Source organism: Staurois parvus, unplaced genomic scaffold, assembly GCF_062004578.1.
Source record: "Staurois parvus isolate SC_StPar_1 unplaced genomic scaffold, SC_StPar_1.0 ptg001227l, whole genome shotgun sequence".
NCBI classification, from domain to species: domain Eukaryota; kingdom Metazoa; phylum Chordata; class Amphibia; order Anura; family Ranidae; genus Staurois; species Staurois parvus.
Window position 1 is genome coordinate 1,271,423 of NW_028319023.1, and position 17,437 is coordinate 1,288,859.

Here is a 17,437-nt window from a genome sequence, read left to right on the forward strand (position 1 = left end):
GGAGAGCGGATATTGTGAATGCGGGGTCCGGGGAGAGCGGATATAGTGAATGCGGGGTCCGGGGAGAGCGGATATAGTGAATGCGGGGTCCGGGGAGAGCGGATATAGTGAATGCGGGGTCCGGGGAGAGCGGATATAGTGAATGCGGGGTCCGGGGAGAGCGGATATAGTGAATGCGGGGTCCGGGGAGACCGGATATAGTGAATGCGGGGTCCGGGGAGAGCGGATATAGTGAATGCGGGGTCCGGGGAGAGCGGATATAGTGAATGCGGGGTCCGGGGAGACCGGATATAGTGAATGCGGGGTCCGGGGAGAGCGGATATAGTGAATGCGGGGTCCGGGGAGAGCGGATATAGTGAATTCGGGGTCCGGGGAGAGCGGATATAGTGAATGCGGCGTCCGGGGAGAGCGGATATAGTGAATGCTGGGTCCGGGGAGAGCGGATATAGTGAATGCGGGGTCCGGGGAGACCGGATATAGTGAATGCGGGGTCCGGGGAGAGCGGATATAGTGAATGCGGCGTCCGGGGAGAGCGGATATAGTGAATGCGGGGTCCGGGGAGAGCGGATATAGTGAATGCGGGGTCCGGGGAGAGCGGATATAGCGAATGCGGGGTCCGGGGAGAGCGGATATAGCGAATGCGGGGTCCGGGGAGAGGGGATATAGCGAATGCTGGGTCCGGGGAGAGCGGATATAGTGAATGCGGGGTCCGGGGAGAGGGGATATAGCGAATGCGGGGTCCGGGGAGAGCGGATATAGCGAATGCGGGGTCCGGGGAGAGGGGATATAGTGAATGCTGGGTCCGGGGAGAGCGGATATAGTGAATGCGGGGTCCGGGGAGAGCGGATATAGTGAATGCGGGGTCCGGGGAGCGCGGATATAGTGAATGCGGGGTCCGGGGAGAGCGGATACAGTGAATGCTGGGTCCGGGGAGAGCGGATACAGTGAATGCGGGGTCCGGGGAGAGCGGATACAGTGAATGCGGGGTCCGGGGAGAGCGGATATAGTGAATGCTGGGTCCGGGGAGAGTGAATATAGTGAATAGGGGTTCGGGGAGAGTGGATATAGTGAATGCGGGGTCCGGGGAGAGCGGATATAGTGAATGCGGGGTCCGGGGAGACCGGATATAGGGAATGCGGGGTCCGGGGAGTGCGGATATAGTGAATGCGGGGTCCGGGGAGACCGGATATAGGGAATGCGGGGTCCGGGGAGAGCGGATATAGTGAATGCGGGGTCCGGGGAGAGCAGATATAGTGAATGCGGGGTCCGGGGAGAGTGAATATAGTGAATAGGGGTCCAGGGAGAGCGGATATAGTGAATGCGGGGTCCGGGGAAAGTGAATATAGTGAATAGGGGTCCGGGGAGAGCGGATATAGTGAATGCGGGGTCCGGGGAGAGCGGATATAGTGAATGCGGGGTCCGGGGAGAGCGGATATAGTGAATGCGGGGTCCGGGGAGAGCGGATACAGTGAATGCGGGGTCCGGGGAGAGCGGATACAGTGAATGCGGGGTCCGGGGAGAGCGGATACAGTGAATGCGGGGTCCGGGGAGAGCGGATACAGTGAATGCGGGGTCGGGGGAGAGCGGATACAGTGAATGCGGGGTCCGGGGAGAGCGGATACAGTGAATGCGGGGTCCGGGGAGAGCGGATATAGTGAATGCGGGGTCCGGGGAGAGCGGATACAGTGAATGCGGGGTCCGGGGAGAGCGGATATAGTGAATGCGGGGTCCGGGGGGAGCGGATATAGTGAATGCGGGGTCCGGGGAGAGTGAATATAGTGAATAGGGGTCCGGGGAGAGTGAATATAGTGAATGCGGGGTCCGGGGAGAGCGGATACAGTGAATGCGGGGTCCGGGGAGAGGGGATACAGTGAATGCGGGGTCCTGGGAGAGCGGATATAGTGAATGCGGGGTCCGGGGAGAGCGGGTATAGTGAATGCGGGGTCCGGGGAGAGCGGATATAGTGAATGCGGGGTCCGGGGAGAGCGGATACAGTGAATGCGGGGTCCAGGGAGAGCGGATACAGTGAATGCGGGGTCCGGGGAGAGCGGATACAGTGAATGCGGGGTCCGGGGAGAGCGGATATAGTGAATGCGGGGTCCGGGGAGAACGGTACAGTGAATGCGGGGTCCGGGGAGAGCGGATATAGTGAATGCAGGGTCCGGGGAGAACGGATATAGTGAATGCGGGGTCCGGGGAGAGCAGATATAGTGAACGTTGTCCTCTTTCCTCTCTTTCAGCTACGTACGGCTGTACACCGCCATCGCCACCTTCGCCGCCATCGCCGCCATCTCTGTGCTCCTCCTCATGCTGGCCGCCTTCTTCCTCTGGAAATGGAAAAAGAGAATAGAACAACGTAAGGGGGAAATACGTGTTCGGTTCGTATTGTAGTGAATCAAACTTCAGAAATTTTAGTTATTCAAAGATTTGGATGTATCCAGATTTCCAGATTGCAATAGTAACAGATTCAACCACATCCGGCCCATGTGTATAAACGGCCGGACGGGAGCAGTGCAGGGGCGGGTTGCAGTACATAAACGGTGCCCGCCATTTTACCCTGCCCTCCCTGGTAGTGCGTGGCACCGACCGCTGTAAAGGAAACGATGATAAATGAGACCTTCTGCGCGTAAATGGAAACCTACAGAAAAACTGCTATCACCTGACCCGCCTTCACTGGGTAAAATGACAATATTAGAAAGAATGATGAAGCGCTACAAATAATAAGTAAAAAACACAAAAAAAGGCAACATATAAATAAATAAATATGTGTAACATGTGACGGTACAAAAGAACACTCAGTGTAATCATCCAATTGGATCTACACCCTGCTCCAAATTATTCTGCAAATTCTATTTAAGGTCACAAAGATGAAATCTTTTGTTTTTCAGTGTAACTCATGGATGGCATTGTGTGTCAGGGCTCTTTTGATCACTGAAAACAATCTGGGACATCTGTGATAATTAGATTGGCCGGGGAGCCCAATTGAAGGAAAAACTCCTAAAGGACGGCGTTCCACATTATTAAGCAGATCCCCATTTTCAAGCAATGTGGGGAAGAAAAAGGATCTCTCTGCTGCTGAAAAGAGTGAAATAGTTCGATGCCTTGGACGAGGGATGAAAACATTCGATATTTCATGAAAACGTAAGCGTGATCATCGCACTATGAAGAGATTTGTGGCTGATTCAGAGCACAGACGGGTTGGTGCAGATAAAGGCACATTGAGGAAGATTTCTGCCAGATCCATGCATCGGATCAAGAGAGCAGCTGCTAAAATCCCATTACAGAGCAGCAAACAGATATTTGAAGCTGCTGGTGCCTCTGGAGTCCCACGGACATCAAGGTGTAGAGTCCTCCAGAGTCCTGCAACTGTGCAGAAACCTTGTATTCGGCCACCACTAACCAATGCTCACAAGCAGAAACGGCTGCATTGGGCAGAAAAATACATGAAGACTCATTTTCAAACAGTCCTGTTCACTGATGAGTGCCGTGCAACCCTGGATGGTCCAGATGGATGGAGTAGTGGATGGTTGGTGGACGGCCACCCTGTTCCAACAAGGCTGCGACGTCAGCAAGGCGGTGGTGGAGTCATGTTTTGGGCCGGAATCATGGGAACAGAGCTGGTCGGCCCCTTTAGAGCCCCCGAAGGTGTAAAGATGACCTCTGCAAAGTATGTGGAGTTTATGACTGACCACTTTCTTTCCTGGTACAGAAGGAAGAACTATGCTTTCCGTAATAAAATCATCTTCATGCATGACAATGCACCATCTCATGCTGCAAAGAATACCTCTGCATCAATGGCTGCTATGGGGATAAAAGGAGAGATAGTCATGGTGTGGCCTCCATCCTCCCCTGACCTCAATCCTATGGAGAACCTTTGGAGCATCCTCAAGCAAAAGATCTATGAGGGTGGGAGGCAGTTTACATCCAAACAGCAGCTCTGGGAGGCTATTCTGACATCTTGCAAACAAATTCAAGCAGAAACTGTCCAAAAACTCCCAAGTTCAATGGATGCCAGACTTGTGATCTGCTATCAGATAAGGGCTCCTATGTTACAATGTAACGTGACCGCTTCAAATGTTTACAAAGTTACAATGTTGGGAAAAGTTTGATTGAAATAGCTTTTGATTTCAGTAAATTTGCTGCAAACACAACAAATGACAATTTTCAACCTATAAAGTCGACCACCCCCTCCTCCTCAAAAAACTACACTCCTTCGGCCTCAGAGATTCTGCTCTCTCCTGGCTCTCATCCTACCTGTCACAACGCTCCTTCAGTGTTACCTATAATGCTACCACCTCCCCCTCACTCCCCCTCTCTGTTGGGGTCCCTCAAGGCTCTGTCCTCGGGCCCCTTCTCTTCTCCATCTACACCTCCTCCCTTGGCCAACTCATACACTCTCACGGCTTCAACTACCACCTCTATGCCGACGACACACAAATCTATCTCTCAACCCCCCACCTCACCCCCTCAGTCTCCACCCGAATCACACACCTACTGAGCGACATATCAGACTGGATGTCGCTCCACTTCCTTAAACTGAACCTCTCCAAAACCGAGTTTCTTGTCTTCCCCCCCAGCCCGGACACCCCCCCCCATTGACTTCTCTATCACATCGAACAATGCCACCATCAAACCCGCCCCGCAGGCCAGAGTACTTGGTGTCATTCTGGACTCCAACCTATCCTTCCAGCCCCAAGTCCAATCACTAACAAACTCGTGCAGACTCCACCTCCGCAACATGCAGACTCCACCTCCGCAACATGCAGACTCCACCTCCACAACATCGCCAAAATCCGCACGTTCCTAACCCCAGAAACCACTAAACAGCTCATCCACTCCCTCATCATGTCACGACTCGACTACTGCAACTCCCTCCTCACTGGCCTGCCTCGCCGCTGGCTATCCCCGCTTCAGTCCATCCTGAATACGGCAGCCAGACTCATTCACCTTTCCAACCGCTCCGTTTCCGCCCCCCCTGCCAATCCCTCCACTGGCCTCCACTCAGTGTCCTCCACCCCTCTCTGCCAATCCCTCCACTGGCCTCCACTCAGTGTCCTCCACCCCCCTCTGCCAATCCCTCCACTGGCCTCCACTCAGTGTCCTCCACCCCTCTCTGCCAATCCCTCCACTGGCTTCCACTCAGTGTCCTCCACCCCTCTCTGCCAATCCCTCCACTGGCCTCCACTCAGTGTCCTCCACCCCCCTCTGCCAATCCCTCCACTGGCCTCCACTCAGTGTCCTCCACCCCCCTCTGCCAATCCCTCCACTGGCCTCCACTCAGTGTCCTCCTCTCCTCTCTGCCAATCCCTCCACTGGCTTCCGATTGCGCAACGGATCAAATTCAAAATCCTAACGCTGACGTACAAAGCCGTCCACCATACTGCCCCGAACTACATCACTGACCTGATATCCAAGTACCACCCAACACGCACACTCCGCTCCTCACAAGACCTCCTTCTCTCTAGTTCCCTGGTCTCCTCCTCCCATGCACGCCTCCAGTACTTCTCCAGGGTGTCACCCATCCTCTGGAACTCCCTGCCCCAACCCATCAGATTATCACCTACTCTCCTCTCCTTTAGGCGCACCCTGAAAATCCATCTCTTCAGGGAAGCCTACCCCACCCCCTGCTAACTTGCCGACCTCCTCCACTCTTCCTACCACTCCATCCCCCACAGCTATCTCCTCCTGTGCCACCATCCCCCCCCTCCTAGATTGTAAGCTCCAAGGAGCAGGGCCCTCAATCCCCTCATGTATTGCATTGTATTGTTATTGTTCTGTCACATGTTCTGTCCCCCTCTGTAATGTACAGCGCTGAGCGAACCATTGGCGCTTTATAAATACTGTATAATAATAATAATAATAATAATAATAAAGTGTTTTGAAACTTACTGTGTGGAATAATTTGGAACAAAAATCCTGTTATCATTAGGAGGTTTGTTCAATAAAATGTGAATTGTACTCTTCTAGTTGTAACCTGAGAATTCTGCCGATTGTTATTTACATCAATTATTGAGGGAAATGAGAAAAATATCATTTGCAGAATAATTTGGAACACGGTGTAATAAAGTGCTGATTGAAGTGAACAGGTGATGCCTGTAGCAATAAAATAGTGTGAATCCTTTTTCCTCATGGAAAAAATACACAAAAAACAACAAAAACCTCCCCCTGCCCACATAGGGGACTAATGATCAATATTGCGTGACCCCTCAGGGGGTGAAAACACGACACAATGTGACCAGTGCCAGTAGTGAATAGCTCAAAATTCCAATACGAATAAATACATAAACATGCATAAAATCAAAGAAATGAATGTCCAAACACTCTAAATGCCACCATACGGGTGCATGTAATCAGTAAGAATGTCCCAAAAACACAGGCTAATGACTGCAAGCCAACAAACTGCTGCTCGGGTTAAGATGATCTTCAAAACAGGTGACAGGAATCCTAAATGGCAGAAATGCCCCCTCACCTCCGGAGACCACAAGGGCCGCTCGCCTTATAAATCTCACCACGATCCCAGAGACACAGGCCTCGCCCAGGCAGAGGTGTTGCATAAGATCCTTCCCAATAAGACGCTCAGGTCACAGCCCCATCCACATCGTCAGAAACATCAGCAAAAAAAACATCCTCCATTGGGACTTCAGATAATAAAAGTACAATTGCCCACTCACAGAAAAAACTGGTTAAAACAGCATTGCCACCACTTAGTATGGGTGTACTGCATGGGTCTTCAGAACATGTCCAAAATGGCGTCCAATCGGAAGTGCGTCACCGGAACTGGCGTGCTGACACGTTGCGTTACGATCACGTGACTTCCTCAGGGTATGATAAGCGGGTGCGGGTGGGGCGTGGTTTAGGGATCATGATCGGGAAAGGTCCCAATTGAAAGAGCGGACCGGGACCTTTCCATGAGTACCGCACATGTGTGCTGGGAGCACGCAGGGCGCGCGCTCTCAGCACACACGTTTTTTGTTACATGAACGCAAATGTGCGGCCACTCGGCGTCTAGGCCCAGATGCCGGGAGGCCACACATTTGTGTGCAGCCGGTGTAAAGGGTTAAGGACGCATAGAGCAGTGGATCGGGTACGAGCAAAGAGAAAACTAACTTCCACCATCCCTGCACCATTCCCAGCTCTGTACACCCACTGTGCCCATTAGGAGGGGTTCCCACCATCCCTGTGCTGAGTTCCCAGGTCTGTACACCCGCTGTGCCCATTATGAAGGGTTCCCACCATCCCTGTGCTGAGTTCCCAGCTCTGTACACCCACTGTGCCCATTATGAGGGGATCCCACCATCCCCGTGCCGAGTTCCCGGGTCTGTACGCCCGCTGTGCCCATTATGTGGGGTTCCCACCATCCCCGTGCCGAGTTCCCGGGTCTGTACACCCGCTGTGCCCATTATGTGGGGTTCCCACCATCCCCGTGCCGAGTTCCCGGGTCTGTACACCCGCTGTGCCCATTATGATGGGTTCCCACCATCCCTGTGCTGAGTTCCCAGCTCTGTACACCCGCTGTGCCTATTATGAGAGGTTCCCACCATCCCGTGCTGAGTTCCTGACTCTGTACACCCGCTGTGCCCATTATGAGGGGTTCCCACCATCCTGTGCTCAGTTCCCGGCTCTGTACACCCGCTGTGCCCATTACGAGGGGTTCCCGCCATCCCTGTGCTGAGTTCCCGGGTCTGTACCTCCGCTTTGCCCATTAAGAGGGGTTGCCGCCATCCCTGTGCTGAGTTCCCGGCTCTGTACACCTGCTGTGCCCATTATGAGGGGTTCCTGCCTTCCCCGTGTATAATACTCCAAAGGTCCCCCCACAAGCACACATTAAAGAACAGAGCTCCCTCAGATGCCAGGGCCATGGTCAGTAGGCAAGAGGCTAGCCTGCAGTCTCCTCCAAAAGCCCCTTTTCCGGTGTGGTCTGTCACAACCTCCTTCTGATCTCCATTTGATTTCCTCCTAATCTTCATTTGACCTTCTTTTGACCTCCTTCTGACCTTTGTTTGACCTCCTTCTGACCTTTGTTTGACCTCCTTCTGACTTGGAATTGGAGTAATACTGACCTTTTTCTGATTTGCAATTTACCTGCTGACCTTCATTTGACCTCCTGTTGACCTCCTTCTGTCCTGAAACTTACCTCTTTCTGCCCATTGTTCAGTCTCCTGTTGACTTAATTCTGACCCCCCTTCTGACCCCCCTTCTGACATACAATTGGCTTACTACTGACCTTTATTTGACCTCCTTCTGATTTGCAATTTACCTCCTTCTGACCTTCATTTAACCTCCTGTTGACCTCCTTCTGACCTGAAACTTACCTCTTTATGACCTTCATTCAGTCTCCTTTGTTTGACCCCCTTCTGATTTGCAATTTACCTCCTTAAGACCTCCTTTGACCTGCACTTAACCTTCTTCTGACTTGCATTTGACCTGCTTCAAGCAGGTTTTGCATTGCCAGACTTGAATGGGTGTCACCTGGTGTAGATGGAACTGGAGAGGGGGGCTTCTCTGGAACCTCTTTGCCAATACCCATGGTAGTAATGACAGGGGGTGTGAGGACATAGAGTGACATGAGGGCCGGTGTAAGGAGCAGTGCCAGTTGATGCTTGCAGAGAGCAGATGACCGTAGTGCACCACGCAGGAACCAGGGACTAGAAAACAGTGGCACGTGATCGGCAGACAGGTGCATGGCCAGAACACAAGACAAAAGGTCATCAATAGTTGGGCAGTGAGGTACAGGAACATCAGTCAGAGACGGAGTCAGGATACAAGCCGGGATCAGTACACAGCCGGGCAGAAAGTTACAGGAACATCAGGCAGAGGCAGAGTCAGGATACAAGCCGGGATCAGTACACAGCCGGGCCGGGAGGTACAGGAACATCAGGCAGAGACGGAGTCAGGATACAAGCCGGGATCAGTACACAGCCGGGCAGGAAATTACAGGAACATCAGGCAGAGGCAGAGTCAGGATACAAGCCAGGATCAGTACACAGCCGGGCAGTGAGGTACAGGAACATCAGGCAGAGGTAGAGTCAGGATACAAGCCAGGATCAGTACACAGCCGGGCCGGGAGGTACAGGAACATCAGGCAGAGGCAGAGTCAGGATACAAGCCAGGATCAGTACACAGCCAGGCCGGGAGGTACAGGAACATCAGGCAGAGACGGAGTCAGGATACAAGCCGGGATCAGTACACAGCCGGGCAGGAAAGTACAGGAACATCAGGCAGAGGCAGAGTCAGGATACAAGCCGGGATCAGTACACAGCCGGGCCGGGAGGTACAGGAACATCAGGCAGAGGCAGAGTCAGGATACAAGCCGGGATCAGTACACAGCCGGGCAGGGAGGTACAGGAACATCAGGCAGAGATGGAGTCAGGATACAAGCTGGGATCAGTACACAGCCGGGCAGGAAGGTACAGGAACATCAGGCAGAGGCAGAGTCAGGATACAAGCCAGGATCAGTACACAGCCGGGCATGAAGATACAGGAGCATCAGGCAGAGGCAGAGTCAGGATACAAGCCGGGATCAGTACACAGCCAGGCAGGGAGGTACTGGAACATCAGGCAGAGACAGAGTCAGGATACAAGCCAGGATCAGTACACAGCCAGGCAGGGAGGTACAGGAACATCAGGCAGAGGCAGAGTCAGGATACAAGCCGGGATCAGTACACAGCCGGGCAGGGAGGTACAGGAACATCAGGCAGAGGCAGAGTCAGGATATCATCCAGGATCAGTACACAGCCGGGCAGGGAGGTACAGGAGCATCAGGCAGAGGCAGAGTCAGGATACAAGCTGGGATCAGTACACAGCCGGGCAGGGAGGTACAGGAGCATCAGGCAGAGGCAGAGTCAGGATACAAGCTGGGATCAGTACACAGCCGGGCAGGGAGGTACAGGAACATCAGGCAGAGGCAGAGTCAGGATACAAGCCGGGATCAGTACACAGCCGGGCAGGGAGGTACAGGAGCATCAGGCAGAGGCAGAGTCAGGATACAAGCCGGGATCAGTACACAGCCTGGGCAGGGAGGTACAGGAACATCAAGCAGAGACGGAGTAAGGATACCATCCAGAATCAGTACACAGCTGGGCAGGGAGGTACAGGAACATCAAGCAGAGAAGGAGTCAGGATATGAGCCGGGATCAGTACACAGACAGGCAGGGAGGTACAGGAACATCAAGCAGAGAAGGAGTCAGGATACAAGCCGGGATCAATACATAGCCGGGCAGGGAGGTACAGGAGCATCAGGCAGAGGCACAGTCAGGATACGAGCCGGGATCAGTACACAGCCAGGCAGGGAGGTACAGGGACATCAGGCAGAGGCAGAGTCAGGATACAAGCCGGGATCAGTACACAGCCGGGCAGGGAGGTACAGGAACATCAGGCAGAGGCAGAGTCAGGATATGAGCCAGGATCAGTACGCAACTGGGCAGCAAGGTTCAGGAGCATCAAGCAGAGTCAGGATACAATTTGGGATCAGTACACAGCTAGGCAGCAAGGTACAGGAACATCAGGCAGAGGCAGAGTCAGGATACCAGCCAGGATTGGTACACAGCCGGGCAGGGAGGTACAGGAACATTAGGCAGAGGTAGAGTCAGGATACCAGCCAGGATTGGTACACAGCCGGGCAGTGAGGTACAGGAACATCAGGCAAAGGCAGAGTCAGGATACGAGTTTGGCACCAGTTCCAATACCTGGCATGCCATTCCATTTTGCGTGCATATTAATATGTTTGTGCATGCGTGCTTGTAAATCCCTGTCTTGAAGTGAACCTTTGCTCAGAATTATGAGCATGCGCATAGGCATGAGCATGAAACAGCCGTCTGGTTTCAATATGTACTGAGCTTCTCTTACAACGGGGTTGCAAAGCCCTCTTGAAGCAAACATAAGCCATTGACACAGGTCTTTAATAACTTAATTAGGACATGTTAGCCAATACAGGGGATCACTTAAACCGTGAAACCTTCTGTAAGAAAAGTAAAGTTGAGATTGAACGGCTGCAAATTTTCCATTGTGCTCTGACATTTAGCAGTTACCCAACCGTAATCCAACCGTCTTATTTACGCTCACTGAATTCTGGTTTCTCCACCCTGCAATTTCCTCTAAGGAATATTTCGGAATACTTGTTGTTTTAGTGGTTCCTCATTCTTCAATCACACACACACATTGTCTGAATGTTTTTCCAGGTACCTTGAAAGAAGGGGGCGCCAGTGCTCAGGTAAGAAAAATATTTCTGCTCTACTCTGAGATGGATTATGTATCATAGGCGCAACTCTTTATTTAAGATATAAAGATTGTATACAGATAGTAAAAACAAGATAAAAAATGAAACAATGTTTAAAAAAATGTGGAATGTTTCAAAAACTAGATTTATAGTTTTCTTTGCACTGTCCTGCTTTCTAATGCTATTTCCTCCTATTTTACAGAAATTACAGGAAAGAGATTGTGAGAAGAAAGTGGTCACAGTCTATGCTAAGGCCACAGATTCAGGGAACGCATCACTTGCTCCCGTGTACAACCCAACCGGTCACATCTATCAGGAAATAGCGGACACACCGCAGGTGAGCTACAATTCCTGGACAATGGAGTAGAGTGATTTCTGGGGATACATTAAATGTAAAAAAAATGAAGTTCTTGTGTTACTCTAAGTCCGGGGTCCTCAAACTACGGCCTGCGGGCCACATGCGGCCCGCCGAGGACATTTATCCGGCCCGCCGAGGACATTTATCCGGCCCGCCAGGTGTTTTGTAATATTTGTGATCCACGGCGGCATCCCCCTATGTACTTTCACAGTGGCATTCCCTGTGTACTTTCACTTTCATTCCAGCAGCATCACCGCGCTTAACTGGCTCTGCCTCTCCCTCCCTCAGCTCCCTCACCTGCCCCTCGGCTCCACCCCCAGTGATATTCCTGTGTGCTGGAGATGTAGATCCGGCCGGCGAAGCAAGTAAATGATAGAGGGGTGGTGTCTGTGATCTCTGGAGGGGCTGCCTGCAGTTCTTCCGTGCTGGGCAGTGACAGACAGCCGAGGAGAAGGACACTGATCAGACTGCATTGATGGGCATTGGTGAGGCTGCATTGTTGGGCACTGGTGAGGCTGCATTGATGGGCACTGGTGAGGCTGCATTGATGGGCACTGGTGAGGCTGCATTGATGGGCACTGATCAGACTGAATTGATGGGCACTGGTGAGGCTGCAGTGTTGGGCACTGGCGAGGCTGCATTGATGGGCACTGGTGAAGCTGCATTGATGGGCACTGGTGAAGCTGCATTGATGGGCACTGGTGAGGCTGCATTGATGGGCACTGGTGAGGCTGCATTGATGGGCACTGATCAGACTGCATTGATGGGCACTGATCAGACTGCATTGATGGGCACTGGTGAGGCTGCATTGATGGGCGCTGGTGAGGTTGCATTGATGGGCACTGATCAGACTGCATTGATGGACTTTGGTGAGGCTGCATTGATGGGCACTGGAGAGGCTGCATTGATGGACACTGATCAAACTGCATTGATGTGCAGTGCAGTCTGTATGTCTCTGTGTGGGCAAAGTTATTGCTGGTATATTGATGATTATCTGATAGTGATCTGTATAGTCTAGATGGTTTAAACCACAATAATGGTGTGTGTAGAGGAAGAGATATATCGACGATTATCCGATAGGGAACTGTATAGTCTATGAGCAGTTTAAACCACAATAATGTAGCATATAGAGGAAGAGATATGTTGATTATTATCTGATAGTAATCTGTATAGTCTATGAGCAGTTTAAACCACAATAATAGAGTATTTAGAGGAAGAGATATATCGATGATTATCTGATAGTGCTCTCTATAATCCTGACAGTTTAAAACCACAGCAATAGAGTGTGTAGAGGAAGAGATATATTAATGATTAGTGAAAGTGACTGATAGTGACCTGTATAGTCTAGGTCACATGTTAGACACAATGCCAATGGGCCAAATCTGGCCCACCAGGTCATTTCATGTGGCCCTTGCACCTGTCCTCCAGCTGTGGCACCCCCTTTGTCCCCTCCCCCACCTTTTCTCAGCAGTTTAGAGCAGAGAGGACAGAACTCCTCCACCAGATCCTGTGTTTCTCTGTGCAGTCATGGAGAGGCTTGTCTCTACACCTCCCTCCCCAATCTCATCAGTCGGCAGCAGAAAGGACAGAACTCTGCCAGATCCTGTGCTTCTCTGTGCAGCCATGGAGATGCTCTCCTCCCCTTCCACTCTCCATCTCAGCAGTCAACAGAAGAGAGGAGTACAGAACTCCTACAGATCCTGTGCCTCTTTGTGCAGCCGCAGCACCCCCTCATCTCTGCCTCCCCTGGCCTTAACATTCAGCAGACTCTGGCAGCTGAGTCCAGCCCTCCTCTGGTCCTCCACCAAATAAACCACAATAATGGAGTATTTAGAGGAAGAGATATATCAATGATAGTGATCTGTATAGTGTAGACAGTGTGATCTGACTAATGTCATGTATAGAAGAAATAATTTGCCAATTATGTGATAATGACATAATTGTAAGGATCGCAGTGATCTACAGGCCTCCTGGATCCATACCCCGCTTCCTGGATCCATACCCCGCTTCCTGGATGACTTCGCCGCCTGGCTTCCCTTCTTCCTCTCCTCTGAGCTACCGACCATCATCCTTGGGGACTTCAATATCCCCATCAACGACAACAGCCCGGCTACTTCCCAACTGCTCCACCTAACCTCCTCCTTCACACTCACACAGCACACTCAATCCTCCACCCACATCAATGGGAACACCCTGGACCTCGTCTTCTCCCACCTCTGTACCCTCAACCATTTCACTAACACCCCCTTCCCTCTCTCCGACCACCACCTCCTCACGTTCTCCATCTCCCCTTCCCCTAACTCCCCCCCCCCAGAGCGCCAAACCATCACCAGCCGCAACCTCCACAACCTGAACCCGGCCCCCCTCCACTCAGCTGCCGACCGCCTACACGACAGCATCCTTCCACTGTCATGTCCTGACCTAGCCACCACCACGTACAACGACTCACTATCAGCTACCCTAGACTCTCTGGCACCCCTAACCACATGCTACATCAAACCTCACTAACACCCCCTTCCCTCTCTCCTCGTGTATATACATATACACGAGGGGCGACTCAAAAGTTCTCAGCCTACCAATGAAAGGATGTCGGAAGCTCAATCGTTCATGGCTTTTCAACATAGTTCCCTTTCAGCACCACAAACTTTTGCCACCGGTGCTGCAGGCCCAATATTCCTTCCTTGTAGAACGTATCATCCTGCATGTCAAAAAACAACTCCACTGCAGCCATGACATCATCATCTAATGGAAAGTGGGTTCCAGCTAGATGTTGCTTGAGCTTAGGGAACAGATGAAAATCCAAGGGAGCCAAATCTGGCGAGTAGGGAAGGTGTGGAAGCAGTTCGAAGCGACAGGACTCAATGGCCGACATTGCAATGGTGGACTTGTGGGCTGGTGCGTTGTCTTGAAAAGGACATGTTTCCTCAACATTCCATGGCGTTTCACCTTGATGGCCTCCTGCAAATGCTTCAGTTGAGCAGCATAATATGCACTTGTTCACAGTTTCACCCTTTTTGAGGTACTCAGCCAAGATGACACCCCTCGCATCCCAAAAAACAGAGACCATAACCTTGCCAGCTGATGGGACTGACTTTAACTTTAGGGGTGGGGGAGGAGGGGTGTTTCCACTGTTTTGATTGCACCTTGGACTCTGGCTGAAAGTGGTGAACCCATGCTTCGTCCATGGTCACAAAACGTTTGAGACATTTCACAAGATCTGCCTCAAGGAGGGTCAAGTTTGCGGCAGTCATGACGTGTCTGTCGTGTTTGTTTTCAATAGTCAACATTCTCGGGACCCACTGACTTGACATCTTGTGCATGTCCAGCACTACTGTTAAAATGTGTCCAACACATTCTTGGGATATGCTCACTTTCTCTGCGATGACACATTTTGTCACACGCCTGTCTGCCATTATGAGATCCTGGATTGCTGTGATATTTTCCTCCGTACAGGCAGTTGCTGGCCTTCCAATGCGAAGGGCATCTTGGACAGAGGAGTTCCCCCTCTTGAATTCCGCCACCCACTTTTTAACGGTGGAATAGGAAGGGGCATTCTCCCCTAATCTTTCCATCATGTCCTTGTCAATGTCCTGTCCACTCATTCCCTTTTTCAGCAGGTATTGGATAACAGCACGTTTGCTCACTTTCTCCATCTTTCAGACAATGATGACCTTCTGCGCATCAGTCTTCAATAACTGAACCAAAGAAAAAGCTATTTGTGAGAAATTTGGTATGGAACCTTGCAAAGATATGTACTATGAGTAGCAAAAATAAAATTGGGCCAAGACAAATGCTTCATGGGTAAGCCGAGAACTTTTCAGTCGCCCCTCATATATATATACAGTATATATATATATATATATATATAAAGAGAGAGAGAGAGAGAGAGAGAGATCCCTAATTATATGATAGTGATGTTTATTATCTGGGTAGTGTGATCCAGGATAACTGAGTGTACAGAGAAAAAGATATATAAATCATGATCGAATTGTGAGTCTATAGGGTAGGCTGTGGTTTGAGGTAATATCATTCATAGAGGAAGAGATATATTGATGATTATCTGATAGTGATCTGTATAGTGTAGGTGATGTCATTCAGGATAAGGGAGCATGGAGGGTCTAGGGCCTAGACTAAATTCATCACTATTAGATAATCATCGATGTATCTCTTCCACGGCAGGGTGTAATCCAGGATAACTATTTAAAGGCATATACCAAATGACACTGGATGTCTTTTTTCCCTTTTAGAATTCGGCTGAGGTCATGCACAATCCTCTCTACATACCTGATAAGGACCCTTCCCAGGAGCAGCAGTTGGAGTCACAGGGTCAGCCTCCATCCCATGGACAATACAGCCTCCTCCAATTACCTGTCTAGCAGTGATAGCAGTGCAGAGAGATATAGAAGATGGAAGAGTTTATGTTATTTAGAATAAAGATAATTTTTGTTGGAAAACTTTGGATCTTTACTGCTACCTTTTCCTTTTTTAACAAATGTTTATTAAAAATACTATAAAGTTCTCATAAATCTAACAAATGCCAAATCCGCAACAGTGCTGATAGATGACTGTCAGTGATTTTTTGTCTCTGATATATTTGATGTTGTACTCAAACAACCTGTCAGACCATCACTTCGTGCTGTAGATGGAATCGTGTGGTTAGAATAAAAAAACTCCCCAATCATAGCTAAGGAGTTTCGGAAATGACTCCCAAATGAGCACATATTGGAAGGTTTGGATTCTGGTAGTCTCCTTCAATTCCTAATTTTATTGATTTAAGCAGTAAAAAAACAAGCATTACCTTTTAGGCGTAGAATTAGATTTTTCCACAGAATTCATGAAGGACTAATTAGCTGGTATCATTTAAAATGTCAAATTAATTTATTAATTCCCTGCACTAAACACCAGCTAAATGACATCATATGGATCCTAAGGCCATACCCAATGTCCTAGGGGTGCTGACACATGTCATCTGTGTTGGATACCCACCTGGGCTTTCATGCCTAAAGGGCCCCTGAAGTTTGTGTTCAAGGCATTCTAACTTAATTCCAAGCCTAATTGGAAAAAATAATTGCTCCCCTAACTTTGCAATCTTTTGACAAGTGAATTCAGAATTCCCCCCAAAACTAAATAATCTATACTGCTGGGGTCTGTCCCACTATATTTATATTGAGCGTCCTTTTGTTCTTAGCACTATAATGCCTTTAACTAAAGGGATCTTGTTGATTTGCTGCCCATTGGACATTCTTGGTCCTCAGCATAGATCACACTTGATCTTCTTAGCATCATAGGTCCTCTACCTATATGAGCCTTTTGGATGCAAGAAGGACTGCCCATTGGACATTCTTGGTTCTCAGGATAGATTGCATGTGATCTTCTTAGCATTATAGGTCCTCTACCTATATGAGTCTTGTGGATGCAAGAAGGACTTCCCATTGGACATTCTTGGTCCTCAGGATAGATCACACCTGATCCTCTTAGCACTATAGGTTTTCTACCTATATGAGTCTTGTGGATGCAAGAAGGACTGCCCATTGGACATTCTTGGTCCTCAGGATAGGTCACAATTTATCTTCTTAGCACTATAGACCCTCTACCTATATGTGTCTTGTGGATGCAAGAAGGACAGCCCATTGGACATTCTTGGTTCTCAGGATAGATTGCATGTGATCTTCTTAGCATTATAGGTCCTCTACGTATATATGTCTTGTGGATGCAAGAAGGACTTCCCATTGGACATTCTTGGTCCTCAGGATAGGTCACAATTTATCTTCTTAGCACTATAGACCCTCTACCTATATGAGTCTTGTGGATGCAAGAAGGACTGCCCATTGGACATTCTTGGTCCTCAGGATAGGTCACATCTG

At 50.0% G+C, this 17,437-nt stretch overlaps 1 protein-coding gene across 1 annotated transcript in view; it reads left to right on the top strand.

The window, feature by feature from the left end:
• Window positions 1-16,027, top strand: part of LOC149438014 (uncharacterized) — a 49,543-nt gene extending 33,516 nt beyond the window's left edge. Inside the window, exons 4-7 of the mRNA XM_089660341.1 lie at window positions 2,241-2,356; window positions 11,178-11,209; window positions 11,418-11,552; window positions 15,821-16,027. Coding sequence (XP_089516467.1) covers window positions 2,241-2,356; window positions 11,178-11,209; window positions 11,418-11,552; window positions 15,821-15,949 — 412 coding nt within the window. The 3' untranslated portion in view covers window positions 15,950-16,027. The remainder of the gene's footprint in view (window positions 1-2,240; window positions 2,357-11,177; window positions 11,210-11,417; window positions 11,553-15,820) is intronic.
• Window positions 16,028-17,437: the final 1,410 nt, after the last annotated feature.